Source organism: Triticum dicoccoides, chromosome 1B (assembly GCF_002162155.2).
Source record: "Triticum dicoccoides isolate Atlit2015 ecotype Zavitan chromosome 1B, WEW_v2.0, whole genome shotgun sequence".
Taxonomy (NCBI): Eukaryota; Viridiplantae; Streptophyta; class Magnoliopsida; order Poales; family Poaceae; genus Triticum; species Triticum dicoccoides.
The window spans coordinates 77,962,258-77,984,475 of NC_041381.1; the positions used below are offsets into that span (position 1 = coordinate 77,962,258).

At 45.2% G+C, this 22,218-nt stretch overlaps 1 protein-coding gene across 1 annotated transcript; it reads right to left on the reverse strand.

The window, feature by feature from the left end:
* Positions 1-18,865: 18,865 nt before the first annotated feature.
* On the reverse strand, positions 18,866-21,300 carry LOC119320599 (60S ribosomal protein L23). Its single transcript, XM_037594634.1, has 4 exons — positions 21,158-21,300; positions 20,772-21,056; positions 19,210-19,251; positions 18,866-19,100 (listed from the first exon to the last, which is right to left on the reverse strand). Exons 1-4 carry the CDS (start codon positions 21,168-21,170, stop codon positions 19,018-19,020), a joined length of 423 nt encoding a protein of 140 aa, XP_037450531.1. The 5' UTR covers positions 21,171-21,300; the 3' UTR covers positions 18,866-19,017.
* Positions 21,301-22,218: the final 918 nt, after the last annotated feature.

Genomic DNA, 22,218 nt, shown 5'->3' on the forward strand with positions numbered 1-22,218 from the left:
TGGCACCCCAGGAACACTAGCCAATCATACCAACAGAGAATGTTGAGTCTTCAAACAAGCCGGCAGGTCAGTTGCCAAAAACAAGGAGAAGGGGTCTCAAAGTGACGACGACGATGAGGAGCCCCAATCACCAAACATAGGAGGGCAAAAGAAATTTCCCCCGCAAATCAAAACGGTGAATATGATAAACGCCACCCACATTCCGGCGCTGGAACGGATGTGCACTCTTAGGGACGTCGACTTAACGGAGCCAGTCGCCCCACAATATAAACTATGGCCAATCACTTTCGATCTTACGGATCGTCCAACCAATACCAATCAGGGCAATTAAGACGCACTAGTCCTTCACCCAATAATTGACGGATTTCACCTCACGCGAGTCCTTATGGACGGAGGCAGCAGTCTAAACCTGCTGTATCAGGACACAGTGTGCAAGATGGGTATTGATCATTCGATGATCAAGCCCACTAAAACCACCTTTAAAGGTGTTATACCAGGTACGGAGGCCCGTTGTACAGGCTCCATCACTCTGAAGGTAGTCTTCGGATCACCGGACAATTACCGTACCGAAGAGTTAACCCTCGACATCGTCCTTTTCGCAGTAATTATCATGCACTGCTCGGACGAACCACGTTTGCTCAATTCAACGCGGTGCCACACTATGCCTACTGTAAGCTCAAGATGCCCAGTCCGCGTGGCGTCATAACAGTTAATGGCAAGGCCGAACTCCACCTTTGTGCCGAAGAGTGTACTGCCGCCTTGACAGTAGAAGCAACAAAAGGCATCATTCAATTGAACCTCGAGTCGACGGCCAAGCTCCCAGACACTATCAAGGGAGTCCGAACTACTCTGCGGCAGGATAGCCCGGCTGGTCCGGAGCTCAATTAAAACACTCCGACAGTAAACGGAGGCACAGCTAGGATAGGCCACACAATGCGGCTTAACCGCTCCGTGGCACATAAATATCTTTTTGCACTTTCTTTGCAGGTCCATTTTTGCGTAGGCCGGGACTGGCGACATGGAAACAGCTCGAATGTGTAAGGGAATCCTTAGAGATGTCCCTTGATGACCACCCGGTTACACTCCGGATCCGCACACAGCCTCCTACCGCTTGATCTCAGAAGGTTTCGAAGTCGTATTTCTTTTTCTATCACATTACTTGTATTCGTACACATTGACGTGTTATTCAATTACAACATGTGGCTTTATATGACGCTTATCTGCTGTTGTTTCTTACTGACACTCTTTGTCAAATGGCATCCGTACATCGCGATATGCCTTAATATGCCAGGGGCTTCATTGTACCCATAATAACGGCAATAAAGTCCGAACACCTTCGTGGATGTTCAACACCCCGAACTTATAGCATTATATGCATCAGCTCCGAATCATGTCTTGGGTCAATAGTTGGGTTTGCTCGGCTCCCATGTTTTGCTGCCTTACGTTCCGCTATATCGGCTAAGGCGGCACAAGGAGAACTACTGCGATTGTGCCCCGGTTCTTCCTGACGAGCGCCTCAGTAGAGAAAGCCGAAAACTGACTGTCATGATACGGCGAGAGCTAGTCAGCTGTTCGAGAGGTTGTGAAATCTTTAAGGATTTCTTCCGCATAATGCCATAACTAATGCAGCGTGCGATGGATCGGCTTTTCTTCCGATCAGGTGCTTATAGAGCCCCTCATGCGGTCTTTCGAACACCAAGGGTTGTGCCTACCTTCTTTTTGTCAAACTCCTATGGCTAAGTGAGAGTGATAAAGCCCTATAGTCTGATTGCCTGGTTCGTTGTGCTGAACACCTCCTTCAAGGACCCAAAACTGGGATAAAGAGTGCTCAGGTTTATCCCGAACACCCCCGTACTTCCTATGTGGGGGCAGAAGCCAACGACTGGCCAACTCTCGGGATTTATATATAAAACGGCCGTGCAGGAGGAAAAGCTTTCAAATAACAGGCAATAAATAATAGAAATGACCTTGTTCAACATTACAAAGGACAACATGACTGTATTCATGGAAATATAATGTCCTTGGTGCATTGCTCCGCCACAAGGCGGGATCCTTTTAGGACACTATGATAATATAATTCGGGCTTGCGGTCTCCTTCCCCTCCGGCGGTCCCTCGGTCATTAGCTTTTCAGCATCCATCTTCCCCCAGTGCACCTTTGCGCGGGCGAAGGCCATTCGTGCACCCTCCATACAGACCGACCGCTTGATGACTTCAAGTCGAGGGCAGGCACTCACCAGCCGCTTCACGAGCCCGAAGTAGCTGCTTGGAATCGGCTAGGCGGGCCATAGCCCGATAATTAAATCCTTCATGGTTAGTTCGGCCGCCTTATGCAGTTCGATCAGCTGCTTCAGCTGATCGGCAAATGGCACTGGATAATTCGGCGCCAGATACTGCAACCAGAAGAGCTTCTCCACAGTACTCTTTTCTTCGGCTCGGTAGAATTGGGTGAAGGAAATATTCCCTAGAGGCAATAATAAAGTTATTATTTATTTCCTTATTTTATGATAAATGTTTATTATTCATGCTAGAATTGTATTAACCGGAAACATGATACATGTGTGAATACATAGACAAACATATAGTCACTAGTATGCCTCTACTTGACTAGCTCATTAATCAAAGATGGTTATGTTTCCTACCATAGACATGTGTTGTCATTTGATTAATGGGATCACATCATTAGGAGAATGATGTGATTGACTTGACCCATTCCGTTAGCTTAGCACTTGATCATTTAGTATGTTTCTATTGCTTTCTTCATGACTTATACATGTTCCTGTAACTATGAGATTATGCAACTCCCGTTTACCGGAGGAACACTTTGGGTACTACCAAACGTCACAACGTAACTGGGTGATTATAAAGGAGTACTACAGGTGTCTCCGAAGGTACATGTTGAGTTGGCGTCTTTCGAGATTAGGTTTTGTCACTCCGTTGTCGGAGAGGTATCTCTGGGCCGTCTCGGTAATGCACATCACTATAAGCCTTGCAAGCAATGTGACCAATGAGTTGGTTACGGGATGATGCATTACGTAACGAGTAAAGAGACTTGCCGGTAACGATATTGAACTAGGTATTGGATACCGACGATCAAATCTCGGGCAAGTAACATACCGATGACAAAGGGAACAACGTATGTTGTTATGCGGTTTGACCGATAAAGATATTCGTAGAATATGTAGGAACCAATATGGGCATCCAGGTTCCGCTATTGGTTATTGACCGAGAATAGTTCTAGGTCATGTCTACATAGTTCTCGAACCCGTAGGGTCCGCACGCTTAACGTTACGATGACAGTTATATTATGAGTTTATGAGTTTTGAAGTACCGAAGGAGTTCGGAGTCTCGGATGAGATCGGGTACATGACGAGGAGTCTCTAAATGGTCAAGACGTAAAGATCGATATATTGGACGACTATATTCGGAGTTCGGAAAGGTTCCGAGTGATTCGGGTATTTATCGGAGTACCGGAGAGTTACGGGAATTCGCCGGGGAGAAGTATTGGGCCTTATTGGGCCATATGGGAAAAAGAGAGGGGCTGCCTAGGGCAAGCCGCGCGCCCCCCCAAGGCCTAGTCCGAATTGGACTAGGGGGAGGGGCCGCAGCCCCTCCTTCCTTCCCTTCTCTCTTCCCCTTCCTTCTCTCCTACTCCTACTAGGAAAGGAGGAGTCCTACTCCCGGTGGGAGTAGGACTCCCCCCCTTGGGCGCGCCTCCTCCTCCTTGGCCGGCCCTCCCCTTGCTAATTTATATACGGGGGCAGGGGGGCACCCCATAACACACAAGTTGATCTACGGATCGTTCCTTAGCCGTGTGCGGTGCCCCCTTCCACCATATTCCACCTCGGTCATATCGTCGCGGAGTTTAGGCGAAGCCCTGCGCTGGTAGAACATCATCATCGTCACCACGCCGTCGTGCTGACGGAACTCATCTCCGGAGCCTTTGCTGGATCGGAGGGCCGGAGATCGTCATCGAGCTGAACGTGTGCTGAACTCGGAGGCCCCGTACGTTCGGTGCTTGGATCGGTCGGATCGTGAAGACGTACGACTACATCAACCGCGTTGTGCTAACGCTTCCGCTTACGGTCTACGAGGGTACGTGGACGAACACTCTCCCCTCTCATTGCTATATCATCACCATGATCTTGCGTGTGCGTAGGAAATTTTTTGAAATTACTACGTTCCCCAACAGTGGCATCCGAGCCTAGGTTTTATGCGTTGATGTTATATGCACGAGTGGAACACAAGTGAGTTGTGGGCGATATAAGTCATACTGCTTACCAGCATGTCATACTTTGGTTCAGCGGCATTGTGAGATGAAGCGGCCCGGACCAACATTACGCGTACGCTTACGCGAGACTGGTTTCACCGCTACGAGCACTCGTTGCTTAAAGGTGACCGGCGGGTGTCTGTCTCTCTCACTTTAGTTGAACCGAGTGTGGCTACGCCCGGTCCTTGCGAAGGTTAAAACAGCACCAACTTGACAAACTATCGTTGTGGTTTTGATGCGTAGGTAAGAACGGTTCTTGCTAAGCCCGTAGCAGCCACGTAAAAATTGCAACAACAAAGTAGAGGACGTCTAACTTGTTTTTGCAGGGCATGTTGTGATGTGATATGGTCAAGACGTGATGCTATATTTTATTGTATGAGATGATCATGTTTTGTAACCGAAGTTATCGGCAACTGGCAGGAGCCATATGGTTGTCGCTTTATTGTATGAAATGCAAACGCCCTGTAATTGCTTTACTTTATCACTAAGCGGTAGCGATAGTCGAAGAAGTAATAGATGGCGTAACGACAACGATGCTACGATGGAGATCAAGGTGTCGCGCCGGTGACGATGGTGATCACGACGGTGCTTCGAAGATGGAGATCACAAGCACAACATGATGATGGTCATATCATATCACTTATATTGATTGCATGTGATGTTTATCCTTTATGCATCTTATCTTGCTTTGATTGACGGTAGCATTTTAAGATGATCTCTCACTAATTATCAAGAAGTGTTCTCCCTGAGTATGCACCGTTGCGAAAGTTCTTCGTGCTGAGACACCACGTGATGATCGGGTGTGATAGGCCATACATTCAAATACAACAGGTGCAAAACAGTTGCACACGCGGAATACTCAGGTTCTACTTGACGAGCCTAGCATATACAGATATGGCCTCGGAACACGGAGACCGAAAGGTCGAACGTGAATCATATAGTAGATATGATCAACATAGTGATGTTCACCATTGAAACTACTCCATCTCACGTGATGATCGGACATGGTTTAGTTGATTTGGATCACGTGATCACTTAGATGACTAGAGAGATGTCTGTCTAAGTGGGAGTTCTTTAGTAATATGATTAATTGAACTTTAATTTATCATGAACTTAGTCCTGGTAGTATTTTGCAAATTATGTTGTAGATCAATAGCTTGCGTTGTTGCTTTCATATGTTTATTTTGATATGTTCCTAGAGAAAATTGTGTTGAAAAATGTTAGTAGCAATGATGCGGATTGGATCCGTGATCTGAGGTTTATCCTCATTGCTGCACAGAAGAATTATGTCCTTGATGCACCGCTAGGTGACAGACCTATTACAGGAGCAAATGCAGACGCTATGAACGTTTGGCTAGCTCAATATGATGACTACTTGATAGTTATGTGCACCATGCTTAACGGCTTAGAATCGGGACTTCAAAGACGTTTTGAACGTCATGGACCATATGAGATGTTCCAGGAATTGAAGTTAATATTTCAAGAAAAATACCCGAGTTGAGAGATATGAAGTCTCCAACAAGTTCTATAGCTAAAAGATGGAGGAGAATCACTCAACTAGTGAGCATGTGCTCAGATTGTCTGGGTACTACAATCGCTTGAATCAAGTGGGAGTTAATCTTCCAGATAAAATAGTGATTGACAGAATTCTCTAGTCACCATCACCAAGTTAGTAGAACTTCGTGATGAACTATAATATGCAAGGGATGACGAAAGTGATTCCCAAGCTCTTCGTGATGTTGAAATCAACAAAGGTAGAAATCAAGAAAGAGCATCAAGTGTTGATGATTGACAAGACCACTAGTTTCAATAAAAAGGGCAAAGGGAAAGAAATAGAACTTCAAGCAGAATGGCAAGCAAGTTGTCACTCCCGCGAAGAAGCCCAAAGCTGGACCAAAGCCTGAAACTGAGTGATTATACTGCAAAGGAAATGGTCACTAGAAGCGGAAATGCCTTGAATATTTGGTGGTAAAGAAGGATGGCAAAGTGAAGAAGGGTATATTTGATATACATGTTATTGATGTGTACCTTACTAGTGTTTATAGTAACCCCTGAGTATTTGATACTTGTTCGGTTGCTAAGATTAGTAACTCAAAACAGGAGTTACAGAATAAACAGAAACTAGTTGAGGGTGAAGTGACGATGTGTGTTGGAAGTGGTTCCAAGATTGATATGATCATCATCGCACACTTCCTATACTTTCGGGATTAGTGTTGAACCTAAATAAATGTTATTTGGTGTTTGCGTTGAGCATGAATATGATTTGATCATGTTTATTGCATCAGAGAATAATTGTTGTTCTGTTTAAATGAATAAAACCTTTGATGGTCATACACCCAATGAAAATAGTTTGTTGGATCTCGATCGTAGTGATACACATATTCATAATATTGATGCCAAAAGATGCAAAGTTGATAATGATAGTGCAACTTATTTGTGGCACTGCCGTTTGGGTCATATCGGTGTAAAGCGCGTGAAGAAACTCCATAAAAATGGATTATCGGAATCACTTGGTTATGAATCATTTGATGCTTGCGAACCGTGCCTTTTTGGCAAGATGACTAAAACTCCGTTCTCCGGAACAATGGAACGAGATACTGGCTTATTGGAAAGAATACATATCGATGTATGCAATCCAATGAGTGTTGATGCTCGTGGCAAGTATCGTTATTTTCTGACCTTCACAAAATGATTTGAGCAGATATGGGTATATCTACTTGATGAAACATAAATCTGAAATAGTTGAAAGGTTCAAAGAATTTCAGAGTGAAGTGTAAAAATCATCATAACAAGAAAATAAAGTTTCTGCGATCTGATCGCGGAGACGAATATTTGAGTTACGAGTTTGGTCTTCAATTAAAACAATGTGGAATAGTTTCACAGCTCACGCCACCTGGAACACCACAACATTATGGTGTGTCCGAACATCGTAACCGCACTTTATTGGATATGGTGCGATCTATGATGTCTCTTACTGATTTACCATTATCGTTTTGGGGTTATGCATTAGAGACAGCTGCATTCACGTTAAAAGGGCACCATCTAAATCCGTTGAGACGACACCGTATGAACTATGGTTTAGCAGTAAACCTAAGCTGTCGTTTCTTAAAGCTTGGAGTTGCGATGCTTATATGAAAAAGGTTTTCAACCTGATAAGCTCGAACCCAAATCGGAGAAGTGCGTCTTCATAGAATACCCCAAAGGTAACTATTGGGTACACCTTCTATCACAGATCCGAAGGCAAGTTATTCGTTGCTAAGATGGATCCTTTCTAGAGAAGAAGTTTCTCTCGAAAGAAATGAGTGGGAGGAAAGTAGAACTTGATGAGGTAATTGTACCTTCTCCCTTATTGGAAAGTAGTTCATCACAGAAATCAGTTCCAGTGATTACTGCACCAATTAGTGAGGAAGTTAATGATGATGATCATGAAACTTCAGATCAAGTTGCTGCCAAACCTTGTAGGTCTTCCAGAGTGAGATCCGCACCAGAGTGGTACGGTAATCATGTTCTGGAAGTCATGTTACTAGACCATGATGAACCTACGAACTATGAGGAAGCGATAATGAGCCCAGATTCCACGAAATGGCTTGAGGCCATAAAATCTGAGGTATGATCCATATATGAGAACAAAGTATGGACTTTGATTGACTTGCTCGATGATCAGCAAGCCATGTTAAATAAATGGATCTTCAAGAGGAAGAGGGACACTGATAGTAGTGTTACTATCTACTAAGCTCGACTTGTTGCGAAAGGTTTTCAACAAGTTCAAGGTGTTGAATACGATGAGATTTTCTCACTCGTATCGAAGCTTAAGTCTGTCTGAATCATGTTAGCAATTGCCACATTTTATGTGGCAAATGGATGTCAAAACTGCATTCCTTAATGGTTTTCTTAAAGGAGAGTTGTATATGATACAACCAAAAGTTTTTGTCGATCCGAAAGGTGCTAACAAAATGTGCAAGCTCCAGCGATTCATCAATGGACTGGTGCAAGCATCTCAGAGTTGGAATATACGCTTTGATAAGTTGATCAAAGCATATAGTTTTGTACAGACTTACGGTGAAGCCTGTATTTACAAGAAAGTGAGTGGGAGCACTACAGCATTTCTGATAAGTATATGTGAATGTCATATTGTTGATCGGAAATAATGTAGAATTATTCTGCAAAGCATGAAAGGATACTTGAATAAGAATTTTTCAAAGCAAGACCTCGGTGAAGCTGCTTACACATTGAGCATCAAGATCTATATAGATAGATCAAGACGCTTGATATGATTTTTCAATGAGTACATACCTTGATAAATTTTTGAAATAGTTGAAAATGGAACAGTCAAAGAAGGGGTTCTTGCCTGTGATGCAAAGGTATGAAGTTGAGTAAGACTCAAGACCCGACCATGGCAGAAAATAGAAAGAGAATGAAAAGTCATTCCCTATGCCTCAGTCATAGGTTCTATAAAGTATGCTATGCTGTGAACCAGACCTATTGTATACCTTGCTCTATATTTGGCGAAGGAATACAATTTTGATCTAATAAGTAGATCACTGGACATGGGTCAAGAATATCCTTAGTGAGGACTAAGGAGATGTTTCTCGATTATGGAGGTGATAAAAGAACCCGTCATAAAAGTTACAACGATGCAAGCTTTTACACCAATCCAGATGACTCTAAGTCTCAATCTGGATACATATTGAAAGTGGGAGCAATTAGCTAGAGTAGCTCCGTGCAGAGCATTGTGGACATAGAATATTTGCGAAATACATACGGCTCTGAATATGACAGACCCGTTGACTAAGCTTCTCTCACGAGCAAAACATGATCATACCTTAGTACTCTTTTGGGTGTTAATCACATAGCGATGTGAACTAGATTATTGACTCTAGTAAACCCTTTGGGTGTTGATCACATGATGATGTGAACTATGGGTATTAATCACATGCAGATGTGAATATTGGTGTTAAATCACATAGCGATGTGAACTAGATTATTGACTCTAGTGCAAGTGGGAGACTGAAGGAAATATGCCCTAGAGGCAATAATAAAGTTATTATTTATTTCCTTATTTTATGATAAATGTTTATTATTAATGCTAGAATTGTATTAACCGGAAACATGATACATGTGTGAATACATAGACAAACATATAGTCACTAGTATGCCTCTACTTGACTAGCTCATTAATCAAAGATGGTTATGTTTCCTAACCATAGACATGTGTTGTCATTTGATTAATGGGATCACATCATTAGGAGAATGATGTGATTGACTTGACCCATTCCGTTAGCTTAGCACTTGATCGTTTAGTATGTTGCTATTGCTTTCTTCATGACTTATACATGTTCCTGTAACTATGAGATTATGCAACTCCCGTTTACCGGAGGAACACTTTGGGTACTACCAAACGTCACAACGTAACTGGGTGATTATAAAGGAGTACTACAGGTGTCTCCGAAGGTACATGTTGAGTTGGCGTATTTTGAGATTAGGTTTTGTCACTCCGATTGTCGGAGAGGTATCTCTGGGCCCTCTCGGTAATGCACACACTATAAGCCTTGCAAGCAATGTGACCAATGAGTTGGTTACGGGATGATGCATTATGTAACGAGTAAAGAGACTTGTCGGTAACGAGATTGACCTAGGTATTGGATACCGACGATCAAATCTCGGGCAAGTAACATACCGATGACAAAGGGAACAACGTATGTTGTTATGCGGTTTGACCGATAAAGATCTTCGTAGAATATGTAGGAACCAATATGGGTATCCAGGTTCCGCTATTGGTTATTGACCGAGAATAGTTCTAGGTCATGTCTACATAGTTCTCGAACCCGTAGGGTCCGCACGCTTAATGTTACGATGACAGTTATATTATGAGTTTATGAGTTTTGATGTACCGAAGGAGTTTGGAGTCCCGGATGAGATCGGGGACATGACGAGGAGTCTCGAAATGGTCGAGACGTAAAGATCGATATATTGGACGACTATATTCGAAGTTCGGAAAGGTTCCGAGTGATTCGGGTATTTATCGGAGTACCGGAGAGTTACGGGAATTCGCCGGGGAGAAGTATTGGGCCTTATTGGGCCATACGGGAAAGAGAGAGGGGCTGCCTAGGGCAGGCCGCGCCCCCCCCCCCCCAAGGCCTAGTCCTAATTGGACTAGGGGGAGGGGCCGCACCCCCTCCTTCCTTCCCTTCTCTCTTCCCCTTCCTTCTCTCCTACTCCTACTAGGAAAGGAGGAGTCCTACTCCCGGTGGGAGTAGGACTCCCCCCCTTGGGCGCGCCTCCTCCTCCTTGGCCGGCCCTCCCCTTGCTCCTTCATATACGGGGGCAGGGGGGCACCCCATAACACACAAGTTGATCTACGGATCGTTCCTTAGCCGTGTGCGGTGCCCCCTTCCACCATATTCCACCTCGGTCATATCGTCGCGGAGTTTAGGCGAAGCCCTGCGCTGGTAGAATATCATCATCGTCACCACGCCGTCGTTCTGACGGAACTCATCTCCGGAGCCTTTGCTGGATCGGAGGGCCGAAGATCGTCATCGAGCTGAACGTGTGCTGAACTCGGAGGCCCCGTACGTTCGGTGCTTGGATCGGTCGGATCGTGAAGACGTACGACTACATCAACCGCGTTGTGCTAACGCTTCCGCTTACTGTTTACGAGGGTACGTGGACGAACACTCTCCCCTCTCGTTGCTATATCATCACCATGATCTTGTGTGTGCGTAGGAAATTTTTTGAAATTACTACGTTCCCCAACATTGGGTGGCATCAGATATGATGCGTGGCAGCTCCGCAAACACCCCTGGAGAAATACGAATTCAAATTAGTAAACATGATTTTCTCCCTTCAAATACCTGCTTTACATAGAAAAAGCATTACCCGCCGCGATCTTCCTCGCCTCCTGTATTTCCTGCAGGGCGCCTTGGGCTTCCCCCCGGGCATCACGTGCGGCTTGGTGAGCTTGGGCGAGTTCGGACTCTTTCTCCATTAAACTCTGCTCCAAGGTGTTGCATCTCTTCACAGCCTCTTGAAGCTCTTGTTCAGTTTCAATAACCCTAGCCTTGTGCTTTCACGAAGAGCCTGCTCCGCAGCTGCCTTCTTCTCGGCTTCGGCCACATCCTACTTAAGAGCCTCAGTTTCGGCAGTCGCCCCTAGAGCATATCATAATAATATTTTCATCATATTAACTTATTCATTCATGCTAATGCGAACAAGGTTTTTGCATACCTTGGTTATCCTCCAACTGTTTCTTCACTCGGTCGAGTTCTTCTTTGGCCCGCTCCAGGCTCTGCTTCAGTACAGAGAATTCCACAGTATGAGAGGCGGCAGCCGCTACAGACGCCTGCTTACAAAATAAAAAGAGGGAGAGATGTCATAAAGTAAGTCTCCTACGAACATACATTTTTGATCCTCTGTCTGGTTCCTTATTTCATTGAATAGTGCATTAGGGGCTACTACCTATACAATGACACTCTTTGAAACCTCAGAAAACATACCTCAAAGCCCGTTATAAGGCTGACGCATGCCTCAATCACTGCACCCATAAGGGCACAATGTTCATCGACGATGGAGGCGCTCTTCAGCGCCGCTGATAAAGTATCTGGCACCTCTGGTTGGACAGAGGTTGCCGGTGGAACAGGCGCACCCCCTCCAGCCGAGGGGGGTTGCCTTCCTGATTCTGGAGCCGTATCGGTCTCCGGAACTGCGTCCGGCTGGGGGCCGAATTCAAGATGGCCCCCGCTGCCAACATCCATGGGAGTCTTTTCTCCCGTGTATCCGGCCCCTGAAGTTTGACCTTCTAGCGCCGCCTTGACGATCTTTCCCCCCCCCCTCCTTGGCCTGGGTCCCTCTGGGACGATGCCACGGTGTCACTCACGTGTTTTGGGGAGGGGGCCTTCGGGGGTGTCCCGCTGTCCATAGCGTCCGAGCTCAGTGAATCCTCCGATGAGGATTGTTCGGTGCGGGACCTCGCCGGACTGCAAAAAGTATGCCTCGATGATTAAGACATCATGCCACAGTAAGGCGAGATGCGTAAGCGTGTTCAGATTTTATATACTCACGAGTTCACCAGGGGCTTGGCCCTGGGATCCCACTCTGGGCTGCTGTCGGTAGCGGCGGTGGACTCCTCCAGAAGGGGAGTTTTTCCCTTCTTAGGCGACTCGGCTTCCAAAGATGTGGAGGCCGTCCTTTTCTTTCTTCCCCTCACTGGGGATTGGTCTTCCTCCTCTTCCTCTTCCTCAACCTCTCCAGAGGAAGAGCGGGCATCGGAATCTTCGGATATTGTGTCTGAAGTGCCACGGCGACGGAGGCTGCCCCTGGTCTTTTTGGCCTCCTTCTCGGCCTTTTTCTTTGGTGCCTTGTAAGGCGCTGGGACCAGCATCTTCGTCAGAAGTGGGCCGGCCGGTTCTTCTGGCAGGGGGGCCAAACAGTAGATCCGCCCTGCCTTCTTCATCCAGCCCTAGGAGAGTTGTGGAAAGCACATCAAGCATTTCCCTCGGGTTATGTGAATAAAACGTATGAATTGCCAACATACAATGACTTACCGAACTTGCAGGGCGGAACAGTTGGTACCCGCGGCCCTTGGCGGAGTCCAACCACGATTTGCCGGACTTAAAGAGCACCTTCCAAATGTCCATGTGCGAGGAGCCAAAGAGATCTAGCAGGATCTGGTGCTTGGTCGGGTCGAATTCCCATAAATTGCAATTCGTGTGTTGACAAGGAAGAATCCGGCGAACTAACATCACCTGGACTACATTGACAAGTTTGATATTCTTGTCTTCCATATCCTTGACGCGCGTCTGGAGCACCGACAGTTCGTCGGACAAAGACCAGTTCAGGCCCTTCTTGGGCCAGGACGTAAGCCGCAGGGGGGCTCCGGATTGGAATTCGGGAGCAGCGGCCCATTCCGTGCCGCGCGGCTCAGTGATGTAAAACCACTGCTGCTGCCACTCTTTGACGGAATCATTGAAAGCACTTGTTGGCCATGTGACGTTGGGCATCTTGCTCACCATGGCGCCTCCGCACTCGACGTGCTCGCCGCTCACTACCTTGGGCTTCACATTAATGATCTTCAGCCATAAGCCCAAGTGTGGCAAGATGCGGAGAAAGGCCTCGCACACGACGATGAATGTCAAGATGTTGAGGAAGGAATTGGGGGATAGATCATGAAAATTGATCCCGTAATAATACATGATGCCGCGAACGAATGGGTGGAGGGGAAACCCTAGCCCGCGGACAAAATGAGGGATGAATACAACCCTCTCGTGGGGTTCCGGAGTAGGGACGATCTGTCCCGCCGTCGGAAGACGGTGGCTGATTTTCTTGGCCGGATACCCGGCCTCCCGAAGCTTTTTGATATCCTTCTCCCGGACAGTAGAGGCCATCCACTTGCCTCCTGCTCCGGATCCGGACATTTTTGGAAGACCTTTGTGGACGGAGAAGATGAAAGCTTGGGCGCTGGAGCTTGAGCGAGGGGGAATGGATGAGCAGAGGAAGAAGAAGGCGTGGGTGAAAGAGGGGAGTCCTTATCTCCTTATAAAGGCAGCAGGGATCCTGCGCCTCCCCACTTGCCCGGTAAACTCGCTTATTCCCCAAGTGCTGCGTTGATGGCGCGGTTGGGTTACCCACACCCATATTGATGAGAATCCCGAGATAAGGGGACACGATCTCTGCTTCAACAAGATGTGCCAATAAAACCGCCTCGCGATATGTGCAGTAGGAGGTTGGAAAATGGTTCGAATAATGACCGGGCCGTGGCGTGATGTCACGCTGTTAAAGGTTGTCGACAGATTAGATTTGTGGAATATTGTACTCTCTAGGATGGTATGTGGAATTTGTTTTGCAGAGTCGGACACGATCCTCGTGTTCAAAATCTTCTATGGAGTATTCGGAGAAAGAACCCGCCTTGCAATGCCGAACACAATCTGCGTGTCGGACTCGTCGTCATTCAAGCCTGGTTCACGGGCTACTGACGGAGTCCTGGATTAGGGGGTCCTCGGACAGCCGGACTATATACTTTGGCCTGACTGTTGGACTATGAAGATATAAGATTGAAGACTTGATCCCGTGTCCGGGTGGGACTCTCCTTTGCGTGGAAGGCAAGCTTGGCAATCCGGATATGTAGATCTCCTTTTCTGTAACCGACTCTATGTAACCCTGGCCCCCTCCGGTGTCTATATAAACCGGAGGGTTTAGTCCGTAGGACAACAACAATCATAATCATAGGCTAGCTTCTAGGGTTTAGCCTCTATGATCTCGTGGTAGATCAACTCTTGTAATACTCATATCATCAAGATCAATCAAGCAGGAAGTAGGGTATTACCTCTATCGAGAGGGCCCGAACCTGGGTAAACATTGTGCCCCCCGCCTCCTGTTACCATTAGCCTTAGACGCACAGTTCGGGACCCCCTACCCGAGATCCGCCGGTTTTGACACCGACACGGGGGAGGGCCGGCCCTCCTATGGCGCGCCCTGGAGGAGTCCTACTCCCATCGGGAGTAGGATTCCCCCCCTTCCAAGTAGTAGGAGTAGGAGTCAAGGAAAGGGAAGAGAGAAGAGAAGGAAGGAGGGGGCGCCGCCCCCCCCTAGTACAATTCGGACTAGGCCTGGGGGGCGCGGCTTGCCTCTCTCTCTTTCCCTTAAAGCCCAGTAAGACCCATATACACCCCGGCGAATTCCCGTAACTCTCCGGTACTCTGATAAATACCCGAATCATTCGGAACCTTTCCGATGTCCGAATATAGTCGTCCAATATATCAATCTTTACGTCTCGACCATTTAGAGACTCCTCGTCATGTCCCCGTCTCATCCGGGACTCTGAACTACCTTCGGTACATCAAAACACATAACTCACAATATAAATCGTCATCGAACGTTAAGCGTGCGGACCCTACGGGTTTGAGAACTATGTGGACATGATCGAGACACATCTCCGGTCAATAACCAATAGCGGAAGCTGGATGCTCATATTGGCTCCCACATATTCTACGAAGATCTTTATCGATCAAACCGCATAACAACATACATTGTTCCCTTTGTCATCGGTATGTTACTTGCCCGAGATTCAATCGTCGGTATCTCAATACCTAGTTCAATATCGTTACCGGCAAGTCTCTTTACTCGTTATGTAATGCATCATCCTGCAACTAACTCATTAGTCACATTGCTTGCAAGGCTTATAGTGATGTGCATTACCGAGAGGGCCCAGAGATACCTCTCCGACAATCAGAGTGACAAATCCTAATCTCGAAATATGCCAACTCAACAAGTACCTTCGGTGACACCTGTAGAGCACCTTTATAATCACCCAGTTACGTTGTGATGTTTGGTAGCACACAAAGTGTTCCTCCGGTAAACAGGAGTTGCATAATCTCATAGTCATAGGAACATGTATAAGTCCTGAAGAAAGCAATAGCAACATACTAAACGATCAAGTGCTAAGATAACGGAATGGGTCAAGTCAATCACATCATTCTCCTAATGACATGATCCCGTTAATCAAATGACAACTCATGTCTATGGTTAGGAAACTTAACCATCTTTGATTAACGAGCTAGTCAAGTAGAGGCATACTAGTGACACTATGTTTGTCTATGTATTCGCACATGTATTATGTTTCCGGTTAATACAATTCTAGCATGAATAATAAACATTTATCATGAAATAAGGAAATAAATAATAACTTTATTATTTCCTCTAGGGCATATTTCCTTCAGAAGCAACCTTGTCTATCCCACCATGGCCATCGCCCACGAAGGACTTGCCTCACTTGGGTAGATCTTCACGAAGTAGGCGATCTCCTTGCCCTTACAAACTCCTTGGTTCAACTCCACAATCTTGACGGAGGCTCCCAAGTGACACCTAACCAATCTAGGAGACACCACTCTCCAAAAGGTAATAGATGGTGTGTTGATGATGAACTCCTTGCTCTTGTACTTCAAATGATAGTCTCCCCAACACTCAACTCTCTCTCACAGATTTGGATATGGTGGAAAGATGATTTGAGTGGAAAGCAACTTGGGGAAGGCTAGAGATCAAGATTCTTGTGGTTGGATTGGAATGTCTTAATCTCAACACATGAGTAGGTGGTTCTCTCTCAGAAAATGAATGCTGGAAGTGTAGGCACGTTCTGATGGCTCTCTCTCTCCGGATGGAGGAAGGGTGGAGGGGTATATATAGCCTCCACACAAAATCTAACCGTTACACACAATTTACCAAACTCGGTGGGACCGAATAGTGAAACTCGGTCAGACCGATTCAGTTCAAAATGTGAATGTTAGGATTTTCGATGGGACCGGCATGATCAACTCGGTGGGACCGATGCATTAGAGTTAGGGCATAACTTGATCTCGGTGAGACCGATCACATGAACTCGGTGAGACCGGTTTCAGTAATAGGCAAACAGAGAGTTGGTCAAGCAAACTCGGTGGGACCGATCGCTCATCTCGGTTAGACCGAAACGTTACGAAAAGGAAACAGAGAGTTTGCATTGCGAACTCAGTGGTACCGATCGCTCATCTGGGTTAGACTGAAATGTTACGAAAAGGAAACAAAGAGTTTGCAATCACATCTCGGTGAGACCGAGATCCCTATCGGTGAGACCGAACTGATTAGGGTTTCTGGCAGTGGCTATGTCAAGTGAACTCGGTGGCGCCGGATAGATCAAGTCGGTGGGCTGAGTTTGACTTTAGGTTTAGGACAAATGTGGAAATACGAAAATGGTTGCGGGCTTTTGGAGCATATCACTAAGCATTTTGAGCAAGCAAGCCATTAAGCAACACCTCGTCCCCTTTTAATAGTATTGGCTTTTTCTATGGACTCAATGTGATCTTGGATCACTAAAATGAAAATGTAGAGTCTTGAGCTTTTGTCAATATGTGTCCTTAGCATTTTGAGAGGTCCACATTCCTAGTCCATGCCATGCCAATCATTGAACATTCTGAAATGATTATCTTGAAAGAATATTAGTTCAATGAGCTATACGTTGTTAAGAATTACCAAAACCACCGAGGGATTAGTTGCACTTTCAGATATTCTTTTTCCTCGCAAAAAAAACTAGAAGAAAACCGTATGCTCAAGCTGACTACATGATTTCCAAAACTAACCAAATGGGTCTAGTAGAAATTGATGAACTCCATTGGTAGAGTAGCCCGGGCAAAACTCCAATTACATGATCATCCGTTGGATGAGAAACAACCAGTTTTAGCTCTTGGTATTGAGCAAACACCTTGTGAGAAAGAGGAAGATGAAATTGGTTGTCATATTGTCTTGCGGCAAGAGTTTATGACAACGAGATAAAAGGTGAGGCCATTGACCGGTAGGGATAATATTACCCCAATTATCCTTCCAAGACATGATGATTTGCATATAGAGCAAGATGCAGTGCCTTTAGAAACCCCCAATTGTTTGAGACTATCCCAAACAAAGTAAACCCAATACATCCATGATACCTTCAGGATGTGCAACACAATGAGATATCTTCATCATCTCAAGGAACCCTATTGTCAATCTTTTAGTAGGATATTGTACACACATTTAATTTGGTCTCTAGGACACCCCTCTTCGAGGTGTTGTACCTCGTGGGTTTACTCCACGCTTTTGCGGTGGATCGCAATCATCTTCCCATCTAGAGCACAAGGGGGATGTTGAATGCCAAACTAGGGCCGCTTGTATGGCACCACAAGGGTGCACAAGATGTTGTCTATGTTGGTGACCGACACTCTTAACTGGCTCCTGACAAAGGCGAGAGTGGTTAGGGTGCTACAAATAGCCTGCACCTACGGATTTGGTGATCGGTGTCTCGCTCTTTGGAGATGATGTGGTTATCTTTTGCCATCCTTACAGGGCGGAGCTGCTTGCGGTCCGTGCTTATACTTTTTGGTCACATTTTCAAACTACACGCCAAGCTTCACCAAATGCTTGGTGACCCTAATTTGTTATTTGAAGGATGTGGGCCTTGGGGCGACATTGGTGATGGGCGCGAGTTAGCCCCATTCCACATCGAGATTCCACCCTCGACTAGGAAAGCTTTCAGTGGGGCACTAGAGTTCCCACTTGGAAGCCACCTTAATTGGTCAAGTTATTCCTCGTCGCCACGCGACTTGGAAGCCAACTTATGGTTCTTGCAGTCAACAACAAGGTCCTCGAGCAGTTGGAGGGGATCCCCGGCCTCGCCAAGAAGGTGATCATCTTTCGGATCCAATGGATTTGGAGGATATGCAACAATCCTCTCGTCCTTGGCATTGGCTTTGACATGCAATTCTTGCGTAACAAGCAGAGTGTGTTTGTTGCCCCTACAAGGATAATGGAATTTTCCCACACTTTTGGGAGGACATTAGAGACATTAGGGCGCCCTTAACCCCCTGGGCTATGTGGCAATATATCTAATTTTGGAGGGCCGGCTGTCCCAAACCATGATGCACATTCCCACTTATCATGCTCACGATTTTCTTGTCATGCTGACGAATGGATGGATTTGAAAGCTGGGCAACGCATGGAGTATCATTTCATCACAAGTTTAAAGTTAAGACCATTTCTTATTATGTCGGTATCACAACCTTTGGAGCTTGTGAATATAAAGTTCTAGCGAAGAAGCTGATAAGTGATAAAAGAGATCTTTTAACCCACAGAGCAAAAAAGTTAAGAGGTTGAGCCTCATTCGGATAAATATCTGGCAAACAAATAACTCAGGTACATTCATCATCCAGTACAAATCTGAAACTAAGGAAACATATCATTATCCCCAACAAGCTCCTCAGACAATGGCATTTGCTGCGCTAGCGATCCTAGGCCAGAGATCAGCACACTCCTTACCAATGGGTCCTGTGATAGCAGATCCTGCATAATAGAGCGAGGGACAAGTTAACACCTGAGCAGCAGTTCTAGCCTCTCAAGGTCGTATAGAATGCAAAATGGTGGTGACAACAATAAAGTACATCAGTCTTACCTTTCATCTCACCCTTCGGATTCACAATCACCCCAGCATTATCTGCAAACAATGTATCATCGCGGTTAAGTTGACAGATTCTGTAATTTGAGAAAAACATACAGGATATGGTACAGGAATACACTGAATAATATCCTATATGACATGCACATAGATGGTGCACATCACGCAACTTGAAAAGACATTGCAGTATCTATACCACTATATAGTGTACCAATATCAACTCATACAGGCCGTTGGATATTTGCAATCAAACGGTTCACGTTCAATAACTGTAGCAAGGAAACTACGTGGCCACATATACACCATTTGATAGGGCAATCTAACAGCCCACAGTAGTGGGATTCGCGGTGCTGGGGCGTCCTGCGTTGCCAGCCTGCCCGTACGCGTGAAGATTCCTCTCACTGATATCTAGAAAATTCTGGCGTGCTCCTGAGCCCTACACTACTCTAGCAAGTAGACTAGAATTGACCAGACACATTCGAGTGGACAGCTACTTAGGAAAAAAAATGACGATTGATGGGAGAGAGAGAGAGAGAGAAATTGCATGCGCCAGATTAGTGAATGGTAAGTAAGCAGAAGCTTAATACTATGTGTTAGGCTGTACTTTCTCTTATAAATTCATTTTAGATATATTATGACATGACTTTTCTGTTGTTTCTACCAATAATTTATTTGTGTAAAATCCTAATTGATTAGACAAACCTACCGTTGTCAATGTAAGCATGTAGGTGTACCATATTATGCCTGAAAAATGAAGTTAATAAATATTGGCAATCGGACTACTTGCACCAACACACAACATTTCATAATAATTCTAAAATCTACACGTGCATGGCACGTGCCATTTACTAGTACATAATAATGTATGAGATATGGTTCTCAATTCACTATGAACATCCAAAAGAAACTAAAAGCGGAAAAAATAAATTACATGATTCAAGTATGTACAAACTATAAATTCTTATAAAGAGAGCATAAATAACCAGCATACTGCAAGTCCTGGAGTTTCATTGCAGCAGTGCTGCTACATAAAGCGATAGAATACAACACCATGTTCCAGATGGAGGAATTCCGGTGATGATTATTATATTCTTCAAAGGAAAAATCCTAACACCTAGAAGTTTGCTCCAGATATTGTTGGAGGACCTCATTGTCCATCGTCCCCAAAGTACCTTTGATGTTATGCAGAACAGAACAACAAATGTAATCCGGACAGATCTTTGACATGGAGGAATTTTGGCAACAGCATACTCCTAAAACGTCAGGCACTCTAATTATACTTCCTTCTTAACTCTATAAAGAACAGTGACAACGGCATAAAAGAAATGAGCAGTATGAAGGTGTGATTTAAGACAATTTTCTCGCAGCATTCAGAAGGCATGCATCGTTTGCTAAAGAATCCAAGAGTCTCCATACCCTATCATCGTCTCTGGTGTTTCTTCACGGCGTCAACTGTTTTACCGTGGATCTAGGTGAGTCGTGCGGAAGTACAAGCATCCAGATCTTCTAATAAGAGCTAATCTAGGATCTCATCAAACAAGACTGGGAAGCACCGTTACCTTCGAAGTACATGAAGACACCGTCCTTTCGGCGCCATGGCTTGCGCTGGCGCACGATGACCGCCGGCATGACCTTCTTCCTGAGGTCGGGCTTCCCCTTCTTGACGGTGGCCATGACCATGTCGCCGACGCAGGCCGACGGCAGGCGGTTGAGCCTTCCCTTGATGCCCTTCACGGAGATGATGTACAGGTTCTTGGCGCCCGTGTTGTCGGCGCAGTTCACCGTCGCTGCCACCGGCAGACCAAGCGACATCCGGAACTTGTTCCCCGCCGATCCTCCCCTCCCTGCACGATTTTCCACCAAGTGCGTGTTAGGCTAGATTAACGAAATACACGAAAGGAGGCAGGAGCATCCGAAGAGGGCGGAGAGAGGCGGCTGCACGCACCGCGCTTCGACATGGCGGCGTCCCCTGCGGCGCTTGCTCCGAGCGGCGGCGCGAAGAGTAAGTGTATCGATTAGGGTTTCGCGGCTTGGGTTGCTTATATTGATGAGTGAGGTAGGTGGACCTCGTCCTTGGGCTCTAGGGAACTAGTTAGGGCCATACGCTAGTTGCTCTTCTGGGCCGAGTATGCACGGCACGAGGGTATGAGTACTCCTTCACTATGGGAGCGCCTATATGGCGACCTACGCGCTGCGGAAGACCCGCTCCCCCTTCGCGCACTGCTGGGCCGGCCCATGTGCCGGCTGGGACGCCGCCTTGTTTTTTTTTTGTTTTTTCCACTCTTTTTTCAGTAATTTGGGATATCAAAAAGTTCTAAAATTTCAGAAAAACTTGCTAATTTTAATAAAACAATCACGATTTTGAAACATATTCATGATTAGAGAAAAATGCTCAGTAATTCAAAAACTGTTCACGAATTTGTAAAAGATGTTCACAAACTCACAAAATGTTCATGATTTTGAAAATAATCATGATTCAAAAAAATGTTCATTAATTCAAAAAAGGTTTGTGGATTTGAAAAAAATGTTCATGATTCAAAAAAAATGCTCGCTAATTTGAAAAATGTTCATGAATTTCAAAAAAGTATTTACTAATTTAAAAAATGTTCGTAAATTTGAAAAGAGTTCACGATAAAAAAAGTTTACTAATTCAATAAATATTCACGAATTTGAGAAAAATGTTCACGATTCAAAAAAAATGTCACTAATTCGATAAATGTTCGTCAATTTGAAAAAAATGTTCGTGATTCAAGAAAATGTTCGCTAATTTGAAAAACATTCACAAATTTGAAAAGAAATGTCCACGATTCAAAACAAATGTTCGCTAATTCAAAAAATGTTCACGAATTTGAAAAAAATGTTCATCATTCAAAAAAATGTTCACTAATTTGGAAACAAATGTACAAGATTTTGAAAATGTAGTCTATAATTTGAAAATGTCCATTATTTAGAAAAACTGTTCATGAATTCAAAAACATGTTCATGACTTAAGAGAATGTTCACAAA